Here is a 26,242-nt window from a genome sequence, read left to right on the forward strand (position 1 = left end):
CATAATATCAACTATCCTGCAGAGCTTTTATGAGAATTACAATGAACATATAGAAAAAGCCTAAAGCAATCCCTTATACATAGTACATGCTCACTAAATGTGAGGTTTTTGTTGTTAAGTTCTGTCTGACTCTTTGTGACCCCATGGACTGTAGCCTGCCAGAGTCCTCCATACAAGGAATTTCCCTGGCAAGAATACTGGAGTGGGTTGCCATTTCCTTCTCCAGGGGATCTTCCCGACCCAGGGATCAAACCCGGGTCTCCTACACTGGTAGGCAGATTCTTGACTACTGAGCCACTAGGAAATGCCAAAAATCTAATAAAGTATAGTTTATCCCATTATAATTCTGCTAAAGGTTACAATTCTCTTTTTTTAGACAAATAAAGCCTTTAATTGAAATAATCACTTCAAATGTATGAAGATCAGGATTAACACTCTAAAGTGAGTTTTTCATCCTATTATTCCTCTGATCAAGTAATATGGTTGGATTTTACCACTAGGGAATTAATACCTGTCCTCCGAGTCTCTGAATTCCACCATCAACTGGCCTGCATAACTTAATCTCTCTTAAATTCTTTCTGTTCTAGTAAGACAGAGCACATTATATTTTTCCTGCCTATTTTGTAATATTAGTTTGAATGTATATAACATTAGCCTATGTCTTACTCATTTTTGTTTTCCTAATGCCCAGCACATGCCTGACAAAAGGAGTGAAATGGATAGATAAATACCTACTATGATTCTTCTAAGATCAATGCCACAAACCTACAACAGGTTGTTAAATCAATTAATTCACATCATTTTTTTGAAACCATGCTTAAGCTTTATTTTACTTAGGCACACACAATTACAATCAGAACAAACTCAACTACTTGAGACCACTTAGTATACTGACAGAATATAAACCAAAGACTTGTCCATTCTTCCTACATGTTGACATGTATGTGTATTATCTCCCCAGCTGGGGGGTCTGTCCCAAAGGGAAGGGGCTGAATTTCACATTTCTTTGGAATAACTCTTAAATCCTGCAGCAGAACTGGTTGTCTCTGAAGTAGATGTCAGAGAATTCTGCTGAGAATTCGCTCAGCATTCCGAACCAGTAGTAAATTTTTGCTGCAGTGCATGAAATAATATCTGTGCCTGGAAACATTTATAAATCCTCAAAAAATATTTATCTACTGCAAGATTAAATCTAACATCTCAAGGGGAAAAATATCAAAACTTAAACCTAATTGTTTTGATAATGAAATAAAATTTTATCAGATGACAAAATCTAAAAGGAGCAGAAAAGATACCTTCAAGCAGTTTTTTTTCTGAAGAGAGTTTAGAAGCACCAGCAGGAGCCTGATACAAAAAGTCACAGAGGAACGTAGACTGGGAGGACTCTTGATTTAATCCACCTTCAGAATATATGTCATGTTGAGGGAAATCTAGAAAAATTACAGAAACACCACATCTGAAATCTGAAATGTAAACAGTTTTCCCTTGGCTTATGAATATGTTGGTGAGTTCTGAGGTAGAAGAAAAACTACTCCAAATATACTGCAGAATAAAGATACAGAAACATTTCTTTTGCTTTGCATAAGATTTGCAAATAAGCACTTTGGTTGTGTTTATTATTCATACATGAAACTGGATTTAATTTTAGTGAAAATGATTACATGGGATTAACTATTTCAATCTTCCATTTAGACCAGTCTAGGTTTGATGCAGGATATAGGATGCTTGGGGCTGGTGCACTGGGATAACCCAGAGGGATGGTATGGGGAGGGAGGTGGGAGGGGGGTTCAGGAGTGGGAACTTATGTACAGCCATGGCGGTTCTATAAAGTAAAGGAAAAAAAAAAGACAAATAAAAGATTGATTTCCTAAACTTTTCCTTGAAAGGAAATAAAACATGGGTCTTAATAAGCGTCTTCTGTCTTTCTGACAATTACATTTTCTTTTCATTCTAATGGTGTTTCTGATTTGAGAAATTTACAGATTTGCGCTGCAGTCCTTTTATGGATCTATCAGGAGAGACCAGGTGAATGAAGGCATGAGAGGGACTAACCTGAGAATTTGTTATGGTAGAGAAATTCCATCTGCAGACTCTGCCCTGCCTTCTTGGCCAGCAGATAGGGGGTGCTGTGCTCAGGATCACCTGTTGCACACATGACATCTGCTCCACTGAACAGCAAAGCCATTGTTTCCAGAACATCTGGTTTCACCACAGCAGCACACAGAGCCTGGTCAATAAAAGAAAATACAACTTCTAAGTGAAGAAGATATAATTCTGGCAATTAAAATGCAAGAAAGTCTGCCAATTCATTAATGAGATGGAAGTCTGTATTTCTTTTTAACAAATCTAATAATTATTATGCCCTGAACTAACCAACAGGTAACAACGGCCTGGTTTACATGAATTTAAATTTCAACAGAACATCACCAAATGTTTATTCATTGTTTTATTGCAGTGATGTTTCAAATCTTCAAGTCCATTATAACTGCCATGGAAGATATTTTCTGTATTTTACATACCTATGATAATGGCAATGCTCAGAAACTTCAAAATACTTCAAATGCAGTAATGAAGTATCTACTAAATATTTTGTTTGCATGAATGCTTCTGCATGTGTGCTAACTCACTTCAGTTGTGTCCAACTCTTTGCAACCCTATAGACTGTAGCCTACCAGGCTCCTCTGTCCATGGGATTTACCAGGCAAGAATACTTGAGTGGGTTGCCATGCCTTCCTCCAGGGAATCTTCCCAACCCAGGGATCAAACCCACGTCTCCTGCAGCACTTGTTTTGCAGGTGGATTCTTTACTACTGAGCCACCAGGGAAGACATCAGTCATGGTAATGACTTTTTGGATATGATATCAAAAGCACAAGTATCAAAAGCAAAAATCAATTAAGTGGAATTATAGCAAACTAAAAAGCTTCTGCATAGCGAAACAATCAACAAAATGAAAAGTTAACCCACAGCACAAGGGAAAATATATTCAAACCATATATTGCATAAGGGTTAGCAACCAAAATATACAGATAGCACATGCAACTCAATTAGATGGGTAGAGGACCTAAATATACAGTTTTCTGATGAAGACATCCACAGAGACGACAATTTTTAAGCAGTATCTCCTCAATAAAGTAATTTTTAAAAATTATTCACTGATGTGAAGAGTACCATTTTTAAGAAGCCCAATGTGGTAGTAAATCCTAACAGACAGACATCCCTACATATCTTGAAGAAGAAAGAAACAGCTAGTAATTAAAGTCAAGCTTATCTAATATCTTAGCTCAGGGTATCTATATGGTGTGGCAGAAAAAATCTCCTTTGGGGTCATCAGTATTTATCCTTTGACAAGATTCCTGTCATTATCAAAAAGAGAGAATGCATTAGGGCGAAAATATGCCCTAGTTCTCCAATCTAGCCAGTTACTTCCCCAAATCCACAACTTACTATTTATATACTTATTTTTTATGGGCCTCCGGTGCATAGAACTAGATTAATTATAACCCTTGATTATACCCTGTTATCACTATTCCATGAATGTCTAGTATAAATGGTCAGTTATTTTCATAGAAATTAGCATCCATGAAAATATCACCCTAAACAAAACTAAATGATGTAATAATAACCTATATATGATTGCCCACCTCTGTCCCATCTCTCTGACTCTTCCCTACCTTATGTACAGATTTTGCATCTTGCATTTATCATACATCATTGTTTCAAAATCAATTGGTGGCCTCACTTGACTAATACCAAAGATGTATAAAGAAGCAAGAACCTAATTTACGGTAACTAAGCCAATAGAAACTCCAGTACTTCGGACACCTCATGCTTGAAGAGTTGACTCACTGGAAAAGACTTTGATGCTGAGAGGGATTGAGGGCAGGAGGAGAAGGGGACAACAGAGGATGAGATGGCTGGATGGCATCACTGACTCGACGGACATGAGTCTGAGTAAATTCCAGGATTTAGTGATGGACAGGGAGGCCTGGCGTGCTGCGATTCATGGGGTCGCAAAGAGTCAGACACGACTGAGCAAATGAACTGAAGCCAATAGAAGAGAAATATAAAACAACTGTATAAATCTTATAATTTCTAGAGAAGAATTGAAAAGGTCTTCATTTTCCAAATTTTTCAGCATAATGCTATTTACTTGGGGATGCTTATCCAATTAGCATTGACACTGAATGCATTCTAAAGAACTGAGAACCATGAAAGCATACTCTAGTCATAGAAAAGTATATGTTTTAGATACCTATACATAGAAGAACCTTCTGAAACACAAGAAATTGAAGTAGTTGATTTTTTTTTAAAAGGAGGGCAAGATGTTAAACAAATTCTTTGCTAAAAAAACAATATAGAATGGTGACAAGAAGCCCTAGAATCACTCAGCCAAAGGCAAAAGACACTTGCAATCAATGGCACTAAACAAACTACTGTAACAATAAACTGAGTAAATGAAGTTCATTTTGTTGACACCAAGTCAGCAGCACACTAGCTGAAGTTATTATGTTCAGTATCCTGTCCCTAGCATGGGGAAAGTTGTTCAAGTTTTAACTGGGGTTGGTGTACATCAGATAGAAGCTTCAGTGAGGGAGGAAAAGTTTACTTGCTGTTGATAACGAATCCTCAAGTGAAATGAAGGGAAAAGATCTAAGGCACAGTGTTACAAAAGGAAATAAAATTAAACAGTAATTTTATGAAACAGCAAAATTTCAAAAAATTTTTTGAAATTTTCGAAAGTTTATTTTTTTAAACATGTTTTCAAAACCCTTCGCACACACTTCAAAAGACCTTAACATCCATGTCTTTTGTTACATTTCATTGGTTACCTTATTTAATTCTTCCTTGGTAAGAGACGCCAAAAGGGTTTTTCTGAATCTTCCTTCTTTGTACTTCTGAGTGATAAAATTTTTTCTCTTTTCTACTGAACAGTCCATGTGTAATTCTTCATCTTTTTGAAGATTACCAGCCCAAAAGTCATTAGCTCTTTTGTTTCCAATGACAATGAAAAGCTGAATTATCAAAGAATTACAAAACGTATCAATTCAAACAATATATTTGAATCTGCAGAAAACTGAGTCACAAGACAAATTAAAGCACAGCTTAGTGTAAAATATGCAAAAAATACAAAAAAGACCCAATTTTTTTCTGGAAGATGGAGTGTGAAAGCAGACAATATTTCTATTTAAACAGCCTAGCTGCTCTTAATAATGGTAAAAGATTAGCCAGAAAAGAAACTGCAAGCAACACAAATTGCAGCAAAAGCATTATTACTTTTTGAAGCTAGCTCACACTGAGACAGATTCATTTAAAATGGCTGAGTAGGTGGGCTATTATGGCTGAGAGTGTTACCGACACCCGAGCACAGAATAGATGCGGTAGACAAGTTAGACAAGATCGCAGTTAATGACTGAGTATGGCCGAGATAAAGAATAGTCAATTTTGCCAAATGTTTTCATTCACCACTCTGATATTTTATCCGTGCTGGGTTAAAAAGAAAGAGAGTAAATTCTGGCTTTAAAGAGAGTTCCCAAGCCTTTTAAAGTAGTTATTACCATTAAAGCTCCTTGCATTTTTTATTTTTATTTTTAAAGTAACTACCTCATTTAGGAAGCATTCTGAAAGTTAAGGTAGAAATTTACTACTATACAACAGGCGATAAGCCATTTTTTATACTGTGCTGAGATCTTGATCAGAGAGATCCTAAAGTAACCCCACCCCGCCACCCACTGCACATTTCCTCCCAGATTCTGGCTGATCACACCACAGTCAAGTCAGACTCACCTCAATGAGCTCATTGCTCCAAATGCTGGCATCCATTTTCAGACTTCTAACCTTGGAATCTTTTGGTCCTAAAGATCTATGTTGCCCTGTAGACCAAAATAATAATAATAATAATTCTCTTTGAATTTCTATGTACATGTATTTTACCATACAAAAATATGTATGTGTACATGGCAATCTGTATTAACATTAAAACACATGGACATCACCAGATGGTCAATACCGAAATCAGACTGATGATTATATTCTTTGCAACCAAAGATGGAGAAGCAAAAACAAGACCTGGAACTGACTGTGGCTCAGATCATCCACTCCTGATTGCAAAATTCAGACTTAAATTGAAGAAAGTGGGGAAAACCACAAGACCATTCAGGTATAAATCAAATCCCTTAGGATTATACAGTGGAGGTAAGGAATAGATTCAAGGGATTAGATCTGGTAGACAGAGCGCCTGAAGAATTATAGACGGAGGTTTGTAACACTGTACAGGAGCCAATGATCAAACCCTACCAAAGGAAAAGAAATGCAAAAAGGCCAAGAGGTTTCCTAAGGAGCCTTTACAATAGCTGAGAAAAGAATAGAAGCTGAAGGCAAGCGAGAAATGGAAAGCTATACCCCACTGAATGCAGAGTTCCAGAGAACAACAAGGAGAGAGAGGTAGAAAGCTTTCTTAAATGAACAATACAAAGAAATAGAGGAAAACAACAAAATGGGAAAGACTACAAATCTCAAGAAAACTGGAGACATCAAGGGAACAAATCATGAAAGAATGGACATGATAAAAGACAGAAACAGTAAGGATCTAATAGAAAGCAGAGAGATTAAGAAGAGGTGGCAAGAATACACAGAAGAGCTATAAACAAAAAAAGGTCTTAATAACCTAGATAACCATGATGGTATGGTCACTCACCTATAGCCAGACATCCTGGAGTATAAAGTCAAGTGGGCCTTAGGAAGCATTACTATGAACAAAAGTACTGGAGGTGATTGAATTTCAGCTGAGCTACTTAAAATCCTAAAAGATGATGCTGTTAAAGTGCTGCACTCACTATTCCAGAATATCAGTAGTGGCCACATGACTGGAAAAGTCAGCTTTCATTCCAATGCCAAAGAAGGGTAATGCCAAAGAATGTTCAAACTACCATACATTTGTGCTCATTTCACATGCTAGCAAGGTTATGCTCAAAATCCTTCAAGCTAGGCTTCAGCAATATATGAACCAAGAACTTCCAGATATACAAGCTGGATTCAGAAAAGGCAGAGGAGCCAGAGATCAAACTATGAATATTCACCGAATCATAAAGAAAGCAAGGGTATTCCAGAAAAACATCTACTTCTGTTTCTATGAATACACTAAAGCCTTTGACTGTGCCAATCACAACAAACTGCGGAAAATTCTTCAAGAGATGGGAATACCAGACCACCTTATCTGTCTTATGAGAAACCTGTATGCAGGTCAAGCAGCAACAGTTAGAACCGGACATGGAACAACGGACTGGTTCCAAATTGGGAAAGGAGTATGTCAAGGCTGCATATTGTCATGCTGCTTATTTAACGTATATGCAGAGTACATCATGTGAAATGCCAGGTTGGATGAAGCTCAAGGTGAAATCAAGATTGCCAGGAGAAATATCAGTAACCTCAGATATGCAGATGATACCACCCTAGTGGCAGAAAATGAAGAGGAACTAAAGAGCTTCTTGATGAAGATGAAAGAGGAGAGTGAAAAAGATGGCTTAAAACTCAACATTCAGAAAAGTAAGACCATGGCATCCAATCCCATCACTTCATGGCAAATAGATGGGAAAAAAATGGAAACAGTGAGAGACTTCATTTTCTTGGGCTTCAAATCACTGCAGATGGTGACTGCTGCCATGAAGATACTTGCTCCTTGGAAGAAAAACTATGGCAAACCTAGACAGTGTATTAAAAACCAAGATATCACTTTGTTAACAAAGGTCCATATAGTCAAAGCTATGGTACAGATGTGAGAGTCTGACCAAAAAGAAGGCTAAGTGCCAAAGGATTGATGCTTTTGAGTTATGCTGCTGGAGAAGACTCTTGAGAGTCCCTTGGACAGGAAGCAGAATCAAACCAGTCAATTCTAAAGGAAATCAACTCTGTATAGTCACTGAAAGCACTGATGCTAAAGCTGAAGCTCCAATACTTTGGCCCCCTGATGCAAAGAGCTGACTCACTGGAAAATACCACGATGGTGGGAAAGACTGAAAGCAAGAAGAAGGGGGCAACAGAGGATAAGATGGTTGGATAGCATCACCAACTTAATGGATACGAGTTTAAGCAAACAACAGGATCTAGTGAAGGACAGGGAATGCTGACGTGCTGCCAAATGTGGGTAGCAAAGATTTGGACACAATTAGGTCTCTGGGGTTGCACAGAGTCGGACACGACTGAAGTGACTTAGCAGCAGCAGGCGACTGAACAACAACAAGAAATATATGTATGTCTGCATTAATATATCTTTTCAACTTAAACTATTACCTACTTTTCTATACCACAGTAGTGGAAGTAATCAAACAGAAATCATAACAATAAGAAAGATTATGGAAATCACCTGCTCAATCGTGTCCAACTCTGGTGAACCATGGACTGTAGCCCACCAAGTTCCTTTGTCCATGGGGATTCTCCAGGCAAGAATACTGGAGTGGGTTGCCATGCTCTCCTCAAGGGTATCTTCCCAACCTAGAGATCACACCCAAGTTTCCCCACTGCAGCTGAATTCTGTACCACCTGAGCCACGAGGGAAGCCCATGAATAATGTAGTGGGTAACCTATCCCTTTTCCAGGGGATCTTCTTGACCCAGGAATTGAGCTGGGGTCTCCTGCATTGCAGGCAAGATTCTTTACCAGCTGAGCTGCTACCAGGAAGCCCTTTAAAAGTGTGTATTCATGTATGAGTATACACATATAATTTTTTCATTGTTTGGTAACTGAGTAGAAATTGTAAGTCACTGAAAACTTTATAATGGGTCTGTGTAAATTACATATATGTGAATACAGATATCATCCCTTACTCTTAAAAAAAAGACTAGCAACATACTAGCTAATGAATGTATACTTAAAACATCTAAAGTGGATTCTTTATTCTACTATTATACCTGGAAGAGAGTTAACAGCCCAGTATTCTAGTATCATCAATTTAATTCTGCTGTATAAATCATCATTCAGACTTTACTGGGCATCCAGGCCTATGTCAGACTCTTTCTAAGCTGAGGAGGAGAAAAGAACACAAAACACCATTTTGTTCTTAAGGATCTTCTACCTAATGATCATGAGAAAGTTCATTCCTCTCTGTACATTAGGTAGGTTCCTTTCCTCCCTTCTCTGAGAAAGAAAACACCATGCCCTATAATTCCCATGGCAAGACCTAGCACAGGTTTGCACTTACGGAAATGACAAAAAGGCAATACTAAAAGGAGTAAAGCTCAAAGGCAGGCAGGAAGAAAGGATGCTGGAGTAGCCTAAGATTCTGAGTCGAGGCAGTAGGGAAATAAGTGAAGTGGAGAACAGATTTAGAGATACTTAGAAGGTAAAACCAGGATGGAATCTGGTGGGCTTTAAGGAAAGCGGAAGGGTCAAGAGGGACTCTCAGGCTTCAGGCTTGAGTGAAGGGCAGAGTAGATCACATCTGATCAGGATTTGTAACATAGAAAATATTCAGTTTTATGTAATGAGCTGGGAAGCAATGAGAACTCCATACTATCATGTTCATTTTGACGTATCTTGAGCAAATCCAAGTGGAGACCCTAGCAGGAGATACAGCAGCATGGTTTCCCACAGAGCAAGAAACACCTGCTTAAAAAGACTGCTGGATTCAAATGATAAATAACATCACTCAGGAATATCAGGATGAAAGAGATCTGAGGATACAACCCAAGGCAACACACATGTTTTAGGAGCAGGCAAAGGATGACCAGAATAGCAAGAGCACACTAAGAGAAAACGGCCTGCTGGAAGTTGAGGAAGGATGGGAAGTCATGGAGAGGCAGACTGGTCGAGTGTCAAATACTCCGGAGAGTGCAATGAAGATGGGAACTGACCACACAGAAACTGAGAGGTAAAATACACTGGTAAATGTGGTGAAAATATGTTTATTGGAGGTGAGGCAGATGAAGACTGATTACAGGATGCTGATGATATACTAGGAAGTTAAGGAAAAGAAAACCTGCATAAACTATTACTCTTGAAAGTATCTTCTCTATGAAAGGAAAAAGGAACAGAGAATTATATCTAAGGGAATAGTAAGTTTTCAGAGATCTGGTGTTAACAGAATTATGAAAATTTACATGCTGAACCAAATAAACCATAGTTGAATATGGCTGTCCTGATGGATCTCAGAGGATTGATACCAGGACTCTCCACAGACACCAAAATCCAAGTATGCTCAAGTCCCTTGTATAATATGGCCATAGTATCTGCATATAACTTATACACATTCTCTATTATAGTCAATACTTTAAATCATCTCTAAATTATTTAAAATACATAATACAATATAAATGCTAAGTAACAACTGCAGGTACATGCAAATTCAAACTTTGCTTTTTGGAACTTTTTTCCAATTACTTTTGATCTGGAACCCGTGACTGTGAAAGGCCTACTGTGCTTAGACAGTGAATAAGTGATGGGATAAGGACTCAGAGAAGACAGGAGAGAAAGGGAACATAAGAACAGAGAACAGCCTTGGACGGATTCCAATGAGACTGGAAAGAAGAGGTTGGGAGAAAATGCAAAGTCAAGGAGGATTAACTGAGGCTTTTTGGTTGCTATTGATGTAATTGATCAGCTTGTGAGGACTCCTACCTCAGTATGATGAGGAATGTGGAGCACAGAGGCTCAGGAAGACTCTGAGGGTTTGAAGCAACTGTCCTGTCTTTGCTCTGTCTGAGATAGGAGCTCTTCCTCTGCATTTTCTCAATGAAACCTGTGCTCAACTCTAATGCTATCCTTATCATAGTCTATTAAAATAACTATATATTTCTGCAGGATATATCATATCTTATAGATTTAACTCCCAGGACCAGCACAGTACCTGGTAGAGCTGAAGAGCTGAGGAAAGTTTAGGTTGTAGCTAATTTCTCCAAGATCTCCACAGTCACATACCTAAGCTAGGCTCCATTCCCTTCACTCACTTGGACAGTTGCCTTACCTCCCAAATACGAGATGTCAAATAGGCCGTAAGGTTTAAGGTCACAAGAAGAAAACAAGTCACAACACTGGTTACTTTCATGAACTTCAATATGCCTGGAAAATGCTTCTATATAATAATTCTCATTATAAGAGAGAACAGATCTTGTGTAACAAGATTAGAAAGCAGAGCAGCCTTGAAATGTGAAAAATACGTCTTACAAAATATGATTTGGGAAAAGGGACAAATCATACGAACAGTGAGCGTGTTCAGGGTGCATTCTAAAACACATTCATCCCAAATCTGAAAATTTCAGTATTGTGTTTTAGAAATCCATACATGGTCCAGTAGGCACACACAGACAAAAATGATTACATGCTTAAAAATCAATTTTTATCTCTAAGCCATGCATAAGAGAAGTATAGAATGATATTTCTAAATTTGATTTAAATTTCTCTGCTTTTATTCTTCATAGCTATTAGCTGGGACACAATATATGACACTAAAGAGCATTCGGTGCCGATCTGCCACCAAACAGCGATGAGCGTAACTTATCACTAATTACCTGCACACTTCTTGCAGATGACAACACAGAGATTGATGGAGGCCCAGTCAGGATCTGGGGCTTTACAATCTGCACAGCTCCTGTTGGACTCATTGTACCAAATCTTCTCAGCTACTTCATAATCAGAGAGAGTTTCTGCTATTGATTGCTGCACAGCTTCAATCCACTCTTGTTTCTCTTTTTCAGACTCAGCTGTAAAGCTGAAACAATTAACGTTTCTGCATTATCGATCTCCCTTGTAAAGGCCAATTAAGCAGTATGTTCAGTTTGTATATTCATTTCACTCACAAAGGAGACAGCAGCTGAAAAATACGCCTTCCAGGCAGGTGCAGAGTCTTTTCTGTTAAAAACCATCTCATTGAGAAATCTATTTTTTTCCGTTAACTTTCCACATGGCTTATGACTTTGTTTACCTATCTTGAGCCAAAACTAACATACACATTTTTCTGACCAGGATATAAAAATCACCTTGTTAGGTCAAAAACTTAAAAGTGAGGCCATGTTTTCTAAGCAGTGGTTACATCATAATCAACAAGAGACTGGCAGAGTTTCAGGACTAAGTGGATTATTTTGCCAAGAAAACATGCCATAGTCTGAAACTAAGTTATCAAAAACACCCACTAGAAATTTTGATTTTTTTGTCTTAAAAATAGATTTTTTTTTAATTGGAAGAATGTCCAGATGGCTTTCAGAAACTGAGAAATCAAAAAAGTTTTAAGCAATTAGTATTCTAAAAGAATGCTAACTCATTTTTAGCCTCATTCCTATTTATTCCAATTTTTAGTGTTTAATGAGTACCTGAGTGAAAGAATAAAACTTTAAAACATCAGTTCACTCCTTCAAGAAATATTTACAGAGTACTTATAATATGCCAGAAAATGTGCTATATTACACAGTGCCCCAAATTCAGTCAATGACCCATAGAATGATGCTTCACACTACAATTTTCTGTTCTGAAGATGAAAATGCTTTGAGATACAATGAACATAACAGAGGACTTATCCTACATAATCTATAGAGAAGTTGAGTGGCCTCCATGGATTATATTTTTTAATCACTCCATGTTTCATTATCACTCTAATATCTACAAATTAGAGACTGGTCAGAGCCCACAGGGTACATTGGAAAATAGGTTGGTCCCTGTCCCTGGTTCCAGATGTATAGTTCCTCAGATCCTTGGAATCCCCTGAGTGGCAAAAACCCTTTATATGCTAATGGACAGCTTCTGACTAGAGGCCAGACAGCTTCAGCATGGGAGCTGGTCAGCAGAAGTCCAAGATGGGACTAGAGTGCTGGAATTTTCCCATCCCTTGACCTCTTGGAAGGGGAGAACTGTGGTGCTTGATCATGTTTGACTCTGCTATGTAGCCCACCAGGCTCCTCTGTCCATGAAATTTCCCAGGCAAGAATACTGGAGCAGGTTGCTGCTTCCTACTCCAGGGGACCTTCCCAACCCCAAGGATCAAACCTGCGTCTCCTGTATTGGCAGGTGAATTCTTTATCACTGGTGCCACCTGAGAGGCCCCTAAGAAGGTGAGACAGGCTGGTAATTGACTTAATCATCAACGGCCCAGGGTTTCAGGGCTTCCCAGGTGGCACTAGTGCTAAAGAATCCACCTGCAAACACAGGCGACACAGGCGACACAGGACGTGAGGGTTCGATGCCTGGGTTGGGAAGATCCCCTGGAGGAGGAAATGGCAACCCACAACAGTATCCTTGCCTAGAAAATCCCATGGACTGAGGAGCCTGGTGAGCTGCAGTCCATGGGGTTGCAAAGAGTCAGACAGCCCTGAGCACCTGCACACATACCCTGGATTTCATCAGTCTCACCTATGAAATGAAACCTCCATAAAATCCCCCAAACAACAGGGTCTGAAGAACTCTGAGGTTGTTGAACACACTGAGGTGCCAACAGGGTGGTGCATCCAGAAAGAGCTTGGACGCTCTCTGCCACAAACCCCCTGTACCGTGGCCTCTAAAGCTCTCCCATTTGGCCATTCCTGAGCTGCATTTTTTATAATAAGTTGGTAATATTACTTGAACTCTTCCTGAGTTCTCTGAGACATTTTTAGCAAATGATCAAATCTGGGGGAGAGAGGGTAATGAGCACCCCAATTTGAGCTAAACTGGGCTGAGTGAGAGTAACCTGAGGACAGTCTTCTGGGATTGATTCCTGAAACCTGTGGGGTCTGAGTCTCCTTCCGGGAAGATACAGGACACCCAGCTGGTGTACGGAGAGTTGGAGAATTGGTTGGTGTGAGGACAAACCATACAAGTTTGACACAATATAAAGCACTTTAAGTAAAAACAGCTTAGACAATGTCTACATTGTCAGTTAAGCCTTGAATTTCCTTTATGAAAATAAAGCTTGCTATTCTTTTTCAAAATTCCAGGCAGTAGATATATTTAAACAGATAATATGGGTACTACATTTGGTATTAACAGCATTTTTGAAATCACAAAGTAATTAACTGCTAGACCTTCAAAAACCCTGTGACAATTGCCTCTAACCCACATACTACTTTGTGGTATGTTGATTATTTGTGACAAGCAAATTAACGTGATTGAACTCAACAGATATGACATGCCCCTCTAAAGCAATGGAGTTACTATAGATTATTAACACGTATAAGAACATACATTAAGTTTTCTGCTTCACTGTCATAATAAAGTAATGAGTAGAGTACCATAATACTAGATATATATCAAAATGCTAAGATATTTGATCAATAAGTGTTGTGAGTCATTAAGTTTGGCAACAGTTTAAGCTGGAGTTCCTTTTAGAAAATCACAGAGTAACCGTAATTAGGGATTAATCTTAAAGGAGAGATTATATTTGATTAGGCTTAAAAAAAAAAAAGACAAAATAACAATACTTTTATAATAAGCTGGTAATAAGCTTAAAGACAATGCTATATCTATTTTTATTTTATTCCCTCATAACAATTTTTCATATATTTGTGGATCAAAAACCATCAAGTCTTCTAAGGAAAAAGGTATTATGAAAAGAAACTATTCAAATCTCAAGAAATTTGTATCTTTGCAGGTTGTATGATAAGTCAAGTCACTTTTGCAAAGTGTTTTCATACACTGGCTAACAAACTACATGATCTGAAAAAGTAAAAATGCAATTATTTTTGTTTCAAGTGTACAGCAAAGTGATTCAGTTTCATATATATATTCATATTCTTATATATTCATATATTCATATTCTTTTCCATTATAGGGTTATTACAAAACATTGAATATACTTCCCTGTGCTATACAGGAGGTGCTTATTGTTAACCCATTTTATATATGAAAAGTGAAAGTGAAGTCGCTCAGTCGAATCCGACTCTGCAACCCCATGGACTATAGCCTACCAGGCTCCTCCGTCCATGGAATTTTCCAGGCAAGAGTACTGGAGTGGGTTGCCATTTCCTTCTCCAGGGGATCTTCCCAACCCAGGGATTGAACTCGGGTCTCCTGCATTGCAGGCAGGCACTTTACCATCTGAGCCACCAGGGTGTATATGTTAATCCCAAATTCCTAATTTATTTCCCCTTTGGTAGGGATGTTTTCCCATGTCTTTTCTGTGAATCTATTTCTGTTTTGTAAATAAGATCATTTATATTTTTTTATGATTCTACATATAATAGATGCTATATGGTATTTGTCTTTCTCATATATACATATACACACACCACATCTTCTTTATCTATTCATCTGTTAATGGATATTTAGGTTGCTTCCATGTCTTGGCTATTCTAAATAACACTGCAGTGAACACTGGGGTGCATACATCTTTTTGAATTAGAGTTTTCTCTGAATATAAGTCCAAGAGTAAAGACTGTAGGATTATATGGTATCTCTATGTTTAGTTTTTTAAGGAACCCTCCATAATCTTTTCCATATGGCTGCATCAATTTATGCACCCACCAAAAGTGTAGAAGAGTTCCCTTTTCTCCACACTCTCTCCAACACTTTATTTGTAGCCTTCTTAATGCTGGCCATTCTGCTTGCTGCAAGGTGGTACCTTATTGTAGTTTTGATTTGTATGTCTCTAATAATCAGTGCTACTGAGCATCCTTGGTGCCTATTGGTAAATTTTTACACACTGGCTAATAAATGACACAATATGGAAAAGTAAGAACGTAATTTTACCGTGTCCTCTAAGAAGTCAAATCACGACTGGCAATGTAAAAATGGATCACCCAAGCTTTACTGTAATAGTACAAACAAAAACTGTTTAAATATAACTTACCTAAAACTCCTGTAGGGAGTGATTATTTCAAAAGACTGTTTCACAGTTCGGTCCACTTGTTTCACATTTGCTACATTCATAGGGATTATGGTAATACCAAGTCCACTCTTAAAATCCTAGTTTGGAGAAAAATAAAAAATCATGAAGAAATGAAAATATGGATCTTGAAAATAAAATTATATTCTCTAAAATTTAATAAATCTCATTGAATTTTACTACAACAGGTAAATATGGAATTAAGCAATTCATTAAAAATGGATTGAGAGTGATTTTCTTATTTCAAATACATGATATATAAAATATATACATCTTATTTTACATACATGATACATATATACTTTAAATACATGATAACATGATAGCATTTGAAGCCTGACAGGCTACTAATAAAGCTTTTTTTCCACACAATACATAAGTTGACTAGGACATAGATCTTGAGCTACACATGCCTTGCTTTTAACAGTTAGGCACTTTTCCACCTTTAGCCATTTCATAAAGGGAACTAACAGGAAACTAACACTTAAAATTTTCTAGGTGGGGGAGTCAAATGACACTGTGAGGTTGGTATAATGACTGTTTAGACAAAAAGAAGGGAAAACCATGACTCAAAGAGGTAAAGTAACATGGAAAGAGGAGACGGCTGCGTGTGGTAGACAAGGACAGAAACCCAGGCCGCCTGACTGCTGGCTCTCTCTCCGCTGTATGGTGTTACCTCTGTTCTATCACACTATCTTCCTCGTTTGCTCTCAAACAAAAGAATTACTTGTTTTACAATTTTATCTCATTTCTAAAATTTTATTAGTTTCTTCTTCCTTCAATTAGATTCCTAAAAAGCTCCTCAAATGCTATTTTTGTATGGAAAATGCCATTTGTTCAACACCTGCAGCCACTATGTTCAACTTGTCCCACCAAAACTAGAGAATGTTCAAAAAGGTACACAGTCTACCATCTAAAAGCATTAAAGTCTGTAATATATTATCTAGCCATAAGGGTTTTGGAATTTGATTTATCATACCATCTCACACCTTAAAAATATAATTAATCTGTACCTCAAAAAATGAATTATCTCTGTCAATAGGTTCAGATTAAATGCGCTCTGAATTCCTAAATTAAATTATGGCTAGGAAAACGTATCCATAACTAAAGATAACTGCAAAAAATATTGGTCCACTCTCAGGAAGGACACTTTCAGCAGAGACTGTGAAAAAAACACCTCAGAAGCTGCCTTCTCTTTGTCTCGCCTATTGTACAAGCTAAAAGTAAAAGTACTATTTTCCTATCTCCCTTGCAGCTAGGAGGGGCCATATGTCATAGTTTTGGTCAATAAAATGCAAGTAATTTCCAGCCTGGGGGGCAAGGGGGAGAGACAAATCTTGGAAGAAAAGACTTTTCACCCCTTTCCATCTTCTTGGGAAATAACAAAGCCATTTTAGAATGTAAACATCCTTGAGATGAAAAGCCTGAGGACAAATTCTTGTACTGTAAGGATGTCAGAGTGAGGAAAAAGAAAAAAAAATAGGAAAATCTTGTTCCCTGATGGCCTCAGCATGAAATTTGTTAAAACAAACAAGTCCCTATCTATTTACACTATCCTTCAGTTTTTTGTCATTAGAGATAATAATGCATTCCTGGCTGATAAAACAAGTGGAATAAAACAACAATGCAACTAATTTTCCATGCTCATAAAGGGTTTCCATTAACAAACTGCAGAAAAGTTTTGCTTCATGTTTTTAAAAATGTACACATTTTTAGTTAGAATGAGGAAATGACTCATTTGTAAACTGAATATGATTTTTTCTGATGAAAGAACAAATGGCTCCTTTTGTTGGGAGAAACAAACCAGGAATTGAATCAGTAATATAAAAGATACAGGGACATGCTGCTGCTACTGCTGCTAAGTCGCTTCAGTCGTGTCCGACTCTGTGCGACCCCACAGACGGCAGCCTACCAGGCTCCCCCGTCCCTGGGATTCTCCAGGCAAGAATACTGGAGTGGGTTGCCATTTCCTTCTCCAATGCATGAAAGTAAAAAGTGAAAGTGAAGTTGTTCAGTTGTGTCCGACTTCTAGCAAACCCATGGACTGCAGCCTACCAGGCTCCTCTGTCCATGGGATTTTCCAGGCAAGAGCTGGAGTGGGGTGCCATCGCCTTCTCCATGCTAGGTGTTGTGAAATACCTGGAAGAAGGTGACATACTTACACTTTGTATTATAAGCCCACCTAACAAAAATCAGTACTTAAACGATATCTATGCAGGAGGGAAGCCAAACTTTTCCAACATGCTCCATTTTAATAAGTTCTAGCATAGTATGTCAGCACAGTTGTTAGTATCTAGCATACTATGAATGATAGCATACTATGTACACTCTCCTGCCACGTACCAGTGAGCCCACAGCCCTCAATGCCAGCTCTGGTATAGTATGCTAGAACTTATTTAAGTAATTAATTAATAATTACAGGAAACAAATTCTCAATCATCCATGCCAATGTTCCTGCTTTATACTGCAACTGTTGGATCAACTTTCAATGTTTAATTGATTGGAAACTCAAACTCTCTTTTATAAATGGGGAAATAAAATGGGGCTAGCAAGGTAAGACACTTTAGAGAAACAGCTTTCTGGTGACCCAGCTTGATATGGGGGTACCTCTAGAATAAAATAGGCTGCATCTCCTCAAACAATTTTCCGTGATGCAACTTCTGCCAATAGCTGGTTAACAGACTACTCTGATTATTATTCTCTGATGGGGGCCTGGCCTGCAGGTGCTGTGTTACTAAGGGCAGAAATATACACTCAGACCAGCAGATGGTAAAACTGACAACCCTGGATGGAAACTGATGAGACTCATCAAGGCTCCAGCCTAAAGAGATGGTGCCTCATTTCTACAAGCAAGTCGTGAAATATCTACATATAAAGAGGCAATTTCTGTTAAAAAATAAAATAAGTGAGGTTCAGCTCAAGGCCCCAAATTCATCCCAAGCAAGGCAAAGATGATTTTTCAGCCTGGAAAGAAACTGTAACCCATTTATCAGCTGCCTGCCAAGGCCATATGGTTTTGAGTAATTAGAGTACCCATTGAACTCACCGGCACAAATGGTCTGTAAAATGTACAGCAGAGTAACAAAATAAATGTCAGTGCTCTTGAGAGCTATTAAAATGACATGACTGCATTTCTTATTAAAAAAATATTTGTGGTGACATTAAGCCATCTTGTCACATACCCTTTAGAATATATTTAGAATATATCTCATTCTTAGAGCCTCATTAGAATTACCTGTGTTGAACTCTCCCTCCCTCCACTCTGAGTTTCTGATCCCAAGAATCAGAAGACAAAGCCTAGTGATTTTAAATTAAAAAAGAAAACAAAACTACCACCTTACGATTTCCATATGTAACAAGTATTAAGAAACACTGAATTAGACAGCAGAACCAGTTGTAGAATCTAAACAGTACAAGTCTACGTCATTTAAATATCAGGATATAAACATTTCTCTAGGCCTTCAGCAGAGCCAAAAAAAAAAAAAAAAAGCATGCAATCAGATTATGAAAAAAGCACCTGAAGTTATTAAGACTATTGGTTAGAAACAGGATGGTCAGAATACAGTGACACGTTGGATTGTCAAGAACCTATGTGTCCTGCATGCCAATCCTTTTGCTAATATCCAAAGGATATAAAAGCACTGGTCTTCATTAAGCACACACACACCATAATTGGTTTAAGACTTGTTTGCTTAGTGCTCTGAAGCTTACAAACAGCTATGAACTCTGATTTGATTTTCCTAACAATTCTGTGAAGAAGGGAGAGAAGATACAGCCATTTTTAAAATGGCTAACCTGTGTTGAGTAGGTACCTCACGACAGCCAGAAATTATGCTAAGTGGTGGGCCTGCTCAAAAGCATGAGATGGGGTATTGGGGAAGCTTATAGTCTGGGGAGAAATGAGAGAGAATTGTAACGTGCAATAAAAGAATAATCCATGTCTGTAGGGTAAACACTGAATCCAATCCAAAAAAGAGAGTATTGAGTTCATATTCTTCCCAAAGGAGGTGACTCTTGACTGATCAAACAACAAAGTCCAGACCAGACTATCAGATGTACCTCGCTTGCTTCAGCTCATCTGTCTGCAAATCAGGGCTACCAGTAGTACCTACTGCATCACTGTATGAGGATTAAATTCATGCATAAAAAGTGCTTAGAAGAATGCTTGGGGCAGTAAGTGCTATCTAGTCCCAGATAGCTATTATTATTACCATTAAATTGAAACCAACTGAACATATTACCTATTAAAAAGTTAATTACAAGAAAATGCATGCCTAAAAATAACTATCAGGTGTACATAAATGTTAAAAAATGGAATGGAATATGAATGTTAAACTTTCATGAAAATTAAACACAAATTACCCATTAACTACAATCTGTCAGCACTATTTTCATTTTCAAAAAATAGCGATGAGTCAGGAACATGCCAAACTTCAACCTTTAAAATCCTATACACTGTAGTGAAAAAACAACAGCATAGAAATTCCATAGGTAGAAATACCTTGTTATGGAAAGCATAAAGCTAAAAACAGACTCTGGAGGAAGCTGTATTTTACAGTTAATTTGCTGTCACACAACGTGTGATCCCAAAGAGCATGAATGGCCGTGCTTGGCAGAAGAGGTCTGATGCTGCGAAGGTAGTAATGACATCGTGATCACCGGGAGTCAGAATTGGGGGAGAATCTTGGCTGATCCATTTACTGGCCCTATGACTACTGGCAAGTTCCTTAATTTGTCCAGACCTCAATTTCCTCATTTACATAAAGACAGTAGTATCTACTTTTTATAGAACTGCTATAAAAATTGAATGAAGAAATACAAGATGAAAGTCTAATACATCCAGACAGTCCTCTCATTTGAAGGTTCTGAATACAGAATTTGTCTACAATAAGAATATATCCATTTACAGTGACTGGAAGTATTCACACCAATGATTCCATATTCAACATTCAGGTTAGAATAAGTGACAAATATTTACCAAGACAGAGAAATGGGTGATTTGTACAAATGAGTAGTAACAGAGCCTGGCTCAAGCTACCTTTTAAAACTACAAAGTGAAAGAGCAAAATAATGGTTTCATAACAGAAAAATTAAAGAAGGGTTTATTAACCCCAAATTTGCTAAAATCTCAAACCTATTTTTGGAAATATGGATGCCAGGTTTCCCTGCCAGGAATTTAAGAACTCGGTGCTTAGACATTTGTGGAAAACAGATGTGGCATTGTGTGACATTGGCATCAGACTTCAGGGCAAACACCAGATGCAGAGTTTGGCCAGATATAGAACCCAGAGAATTTGAGGCCACCACCTCCATCCTGCTGCTTCTTTCTGCACCACACAAGCCAGAGCCCTATGGGGTCTATTTAAATTCTATTAGAATTTCATTCCCATACCAGACACAGGGGAACATTACACTGGGGGAATGAATCTCTTGTTACACCCGGATTTGAGAATGTTTAATCAAGTGAATGTAGTTAAAACCTCAATGCCACAATTATCATTAAATGAATACACAAACCCACCAAGCAAGACATCTGGTTGTAATGAAGTCCTTAATATTAACATGATATTCAAAAACTCATCAGGAAAAGATGGGAGGCTGAATATCAGGACAACATCACAAATGGAAACCAAAGTCAATTATCTTCAATTCGCCTCAAATCTATTGGCAGAAATTTCACTCAAGCAGCAATACCTTATATATAATACTACATATCTTCATATAGCCTATGTGGAAAAAAAAAAAAAAACAGAAAAAACCCCTAATATTCCCTAAGGCATTTCTCCTACTTTGAAGCTACTTCAAGTTAATTTCAACAATCTGCTAAAAAAATGAAAGGGAAAGGAAGATATTAAAAACTGAATCTTTGAAGTGGGCAAGTGATAAAATGAAAAGTGAAGTGAAAGTCACTCAGTCGAGTCCGACTCTTTGTGCCCCCATGGACTATATAGTCCTTGGAATTCTCCAGCCCAGGATACTGGAGTGGGTAGCCTTTCCCTTCTCCAGCGGATCTTCTCACTCGGGCATCAAACCCAGGTCTTCTGCATTGCAGGGGGATTCTTTACCAGCTGTACCACAAGCGAAGCCCAAGAATACTACAGTGAGTAGCCTATTCCTTCTCCAGGTGATCTTCCCGACCCAGGAATCAAACCAGAGTCTCCCGCATTGCAGACAGATTCTTTACCAACTGAGCTATCAGGGAAGCCTGATAAAATGAAAAGTTCATGTTAATTGTGTAGAGTTTAGATTCGGCAGTGAACTGTTGATAAGAATGCGCAGACTGCTATCTCCTTGCTATTATCATGCTACTTTTCTTTAAAAGTAAAGAACTTCAAAAATAAGACCATAGTTCAGATAATCCATTCTAACAGCCATTTTTAACTTACAAAATTTAAGTTCTTGATTTAATAGAAGAGATGGACCCAGAAAAAATGAAAAAGTATTAAAAGTATATCTGTACGGATGCTTGACATGGAAATCTTAAGGCCACCTATTGGAAGTAGAGGAAAAGTACAAGAAAAGATGAATAATAATCCACAAATCAAAGTAAATGTCCAGACATACACACAGAGTTAAAAGAACTTATGTGAACTAAGAGTTTCAAATTGTTTTTCATGCACTTTGTTTTATGCTGACTTTGCAAATGGAGTTTTAATCTCTCCAATAGATCACACTCTGGTAATAAAAGTTTGCATTAAGAAAAAGGAATTAAATAGTCATCATATAATTTATAAGCTGAAAAATTAAAATTTTATATAAAAATTATTAAGATTGTAGAAATTAAAAAAAAATAAAACAGCAGCTATAGTTTACAACCATACACAATTTACTGAGACCAGTTCTTCAAAATTTAAAAACTTTTTACCACTAATAAAGATTTTCTTAACTTTCTACTTAAATGTTCCCACATTCCAAAATGTTCCATCAGGAAAAAGATTCACTTAAATGAAAGTTAACCAGAAAAAGAGGTATAGTAAGCCCAAGAAGAGAAAGGACAAACTAAAGCAGCACTCAGTGCTGACAAAGGAGAGCTCTATATATTTTCCAGCTCCAGAAATACCTTATCTCTTTTGCTGGATGCTTATAATTTTTAAAGAAGAAAAACCCACGGAGCAGTGTTTTACTGTGTGTGGTTTTTGTCAGCAGTCACTGAGTCAACTGGGATGCTTTACAGGAATGGAGATTCCAATCGCAAGCCCCAGGAATTCTAAGTCAATGGGTCTGGAAAGAGCCCAGGTATCTGGAACTTTAACATGAAATGTAAATAATGGCCTTAGAGATAGTAACCCTACTCTCTTTTTCACAGGATGCCATTCAAACAGAAAGAGATTAGTTTAACTATCTGAGCCAATCAGTAGCAGAGCAAGAATGAAAACCCAGAACTGCTACCACCCAGTTCAATCTTCTTTGCTCTAAATAAGCTTCTGACATTACATTTTATTAATGCTTCAACGTAAGCTGGAGCAGCTACCCTTCCACCTCTACTCTCTGTTTACTCGCTCTGGAATGACTTCCAAAGAAAATTAGTAAAACTATTATATGTATAAATAGAGGCAGCCTACCACGCTCCTCCATCCATGGGATTTTCCATCCAAGACTACTGGAGTGGGTTGCCATTTCCTTCTCCAGAGGGTCTTCCCAACCCAAGGATCAAACCTGGGTCTCCTACATTGTAGGCAGACGCTTTACTGTCTGAGCCACCAGGGAAATAGTTCAAATAGAGGCAAGAAAAATGAAAACAGTTCATATGTGAGGGAGAGGATATACATCAGCTTTCTTTTTTATTCTATTTATACTTTACGTTAGGTGGGCAATAAAAATCAGTTTTTAAAATTAAGTTTGATGCATGAACTTAAATTAAATCCAATACAAATTAAGTTACAGAGACTCAAATCTAACACCTCTTACATTTTCAGTTTTTTTCCTATCATTCAAAAAAAATAAGATTACTTCATGTATTGTGTGTATAAAACTTTTGCATCTAACTATTTCACTATCTTTTAATGCTTTTCCTAAAACACAGCTAAAAGACCTCTGCATTCATGAGAAGGGCTCCTTATTTAGTCCATCACTCAAGCTCTTTACACAGTCTGCTCAACCACGTGAGAAAACCCATGAGCAACCTTCCTTTGGAAAGAAAGATATACACCAGGATATAAAACAGATGAAACTGGAATATGTCAAGGCTTAACCATGAAGGGCCTTCCTTAATTTATCAATCTAGTCTTGAGCCAACCAGTTCCCGAAGACATGACTCAAGACCAAGTCCCTTAAGACCTAGCTCCATATAATATGATGCAATTTTTTAAGACCACATATACAAACAGTAATATGCACTTTCTAAGGGTACATAAATAGGCATGTTAATGCATTGAAAAAGTCTTGAAATATACACTCATTAAAAATAGGTTTACTTCTTGAAAGATGAGGAAGAGTCTGGCATGAATAATTTAATTTTTAAGGAGATTACATGTATTACTTGTACATGAAAGTGTTTCTAATTCCAAGACTTCATTAGATGCCATTAGACTTTTCTTCCTGGAAAAGAAGACTGTCCTCCTCAGTAAATGTGTTGCTTTAAGTGTGTCCGACATGTTTACTGAATGCATACTCTGAACCACCTAGGCAAATAAGTTATTCAAGGAAAGACTCCTTAGGCTATTTCTGAAAGGTCATAAGCAGAAATTTTCTTTTCAACATACACTTTAATAAGACACTTTGATGTAGTGACAAAGAAACTAGGCTTAGAGTTACAAAGTTCTTGTCTTAAACTCTGCATGATGAACTATAACCCTTTAACAAGTTACTTAATCCTTTATTGTCCTCATCTATAAAACATGGATGAGAATATCTTCTCCTACATTTGTGGGGAAGATGAAAAAGAAATGTTTATACATTAATTAGCATAGTACCTGGTACCTAATAAATGGTGGTCATTTGTTAGGTACAAATGGTCATTATGCTTTTCATGCTGAAATATTAATATGAAAGCAAGAATTTCATATAACTTCTTGCTAACAAAAAAGTATTAACAAAACTTTAAAAACACCTGAGTTAAATTCACTCACTACAGTCCATTTTAGTTCGCTGATTCCTAGAATGTCGACGGACGTTCACTCTTGCCATCTCCTGTTTGACCACTTCCAATTTGCCTTGATTCATGGACCTAACATTCCAGGTTCCTATTCAACATTGTTCTTTACAGCATCGGACCTTGCTTCTATCACCAGTCACATCCGTAACTAAGTACTGTTTTTGCTTTGGCTCCATCCCTTCACTCTTTCTGGAGTTATTTCTCCACTGATCTCCTGTAGCATATTGGGCAGCTACCGATCTGGGGAGTTCCCCTTTCAGTATCCTATCATTTTGCTTTTTCATATTGTTCATGGGGTTCTCAAGGCAAGAATACTGAAGTGATTTGCTATTCCCTTCTCCAGTGGACCACATTCTATCAGACCTCTCCACCATGACCCACCCATCTTGGGTGGCCCCACACGGCATGATGTAGTTTCATTGAGCTAGACAGGGCTGTGGTCCATGTGATCAGATTGGCTAGTTTTCACCCTTATGGCAGAAAGTGAACAGGAACTAAAAAGCCTTTTGATGAAAGTGAAAGAGGAGAGTGAAAAAGTGGCTTAAAGCTAAACATTCAGAAAACTAAGATCATAGCATCTGGTCCCATCACTTCATGGCAAATAGATGGAGAAACAGTGGAAACAGTGTCAGACTTTATTTTGGGGGGCTCCAAAATCACTGCAGATGGTGACTGCAGCCATGAAATTAAAAGATGTTTACTCCCTGGAAGGAAAGTTATGACCAACCTAGATAGCATATTAAAAAGCAGAGATATTACTTTGCCAACAAAGGTCCATCTAGTCAAGGCTATGGTTTTTCCTGTGGTCATGTATGGATGTGAGAGTTGGACTGTGAAGAAAGCTGAGCACCAAAAGAATTGATGCTTTTGAACTGTGGTGCTGGAGAAGACTCTTGCAAGTCCCTTGGGCTGCAAGGAGATCCAGCTGGTCCATCCTAAAGGAGACCAGTCCTGGGTGTTCATTGGAAGGACTGATGCTGAGGATGAAATGCCAATACTTTGGCCACCTCATGTGAAGAGCTGACTCATTGGAAAAGACCCTGATGCTGGGAGGGATTGGGGGCAGGAGGAGAAGGGGACGACAGAGGATGAGATGGCTGGATGGCATCACCAACTTGATGCACATGAGTTTGGGTGAACTCAGGGAGTTGGCGAAGGACAGGGAGGCCTGTCATGCTGCGATTCATGGGGTCGCAAAGAGTCGGACACGACTGAGCAACTGAACTGAACTGAAAAACACCTACTTTTAAAGGATAACATAAACTTAGACAATCTAAGTAATGTAACAATGAAACTAGTAATTTTCAGTCCATCAGGTCTGTGCAAGTGAAAAATGAAAACTTCCAGTAATTTGGCAGAGAAACTTCC

General features: G+C 37.9%; 1 protein-coding gene across 5 annotated transcripts in view; it reads right to left on the reverse strand.

Annotated features, from left to right (window-relative positions):
* The window catches only part of ARAP2 (ArfGAP with RhoGAP domain, ankyrin repeat and PH domain 2), a 245,788-nt gene that overhangs the window by 111,896 nt on the left and 107,650 nt on the right, over positions 1-26,242 (reverse strand). For all 5 annotated transcript variants that reach the window (XM_018049360.1, XM_013964577.2, XM_013964575.2 and 2 more), the window contains 6 exons: positions 15,745-15,860; positions 11,501-11,700; positions 5,787-5,872; positions 4,832-5,014; positions 2,053-2,227; positions 1,296-1,430 (listed from right to left, as the gene is read on the reverse strand). In XM_018049360.1, the coding sequence (XP_017904849.1) occupies positions 1,296-1,430; positions 2,053-2,227; positions 4,832-5,014; positions 5,787-5,872; positions 11,501-11,700; positions 15,745-15,860 (895 nt within the window). The remainder of the gene's footprint in view (positions 1-1,295; positions 1,431-2,052; positions 2,228-4,831; positions 5,015-5,786; positions 5,873-11,500; positions 11,701-15,744; positions 15,861-26,242) is intronic.

Source organism: Capra hircus, chromosome 6 (genome assembly GCF_001704415.2).
Source record: "Capra hircus breed San Clemente chromosome 6, ASM170441v1, whole genome shotgun sequence".
NCBI classification, from domain to species: Eukaryota; Metazoa; Chordata; class Mammalia; order Artiodactyla; family Bovidae; genus Capra; species Capra hircus.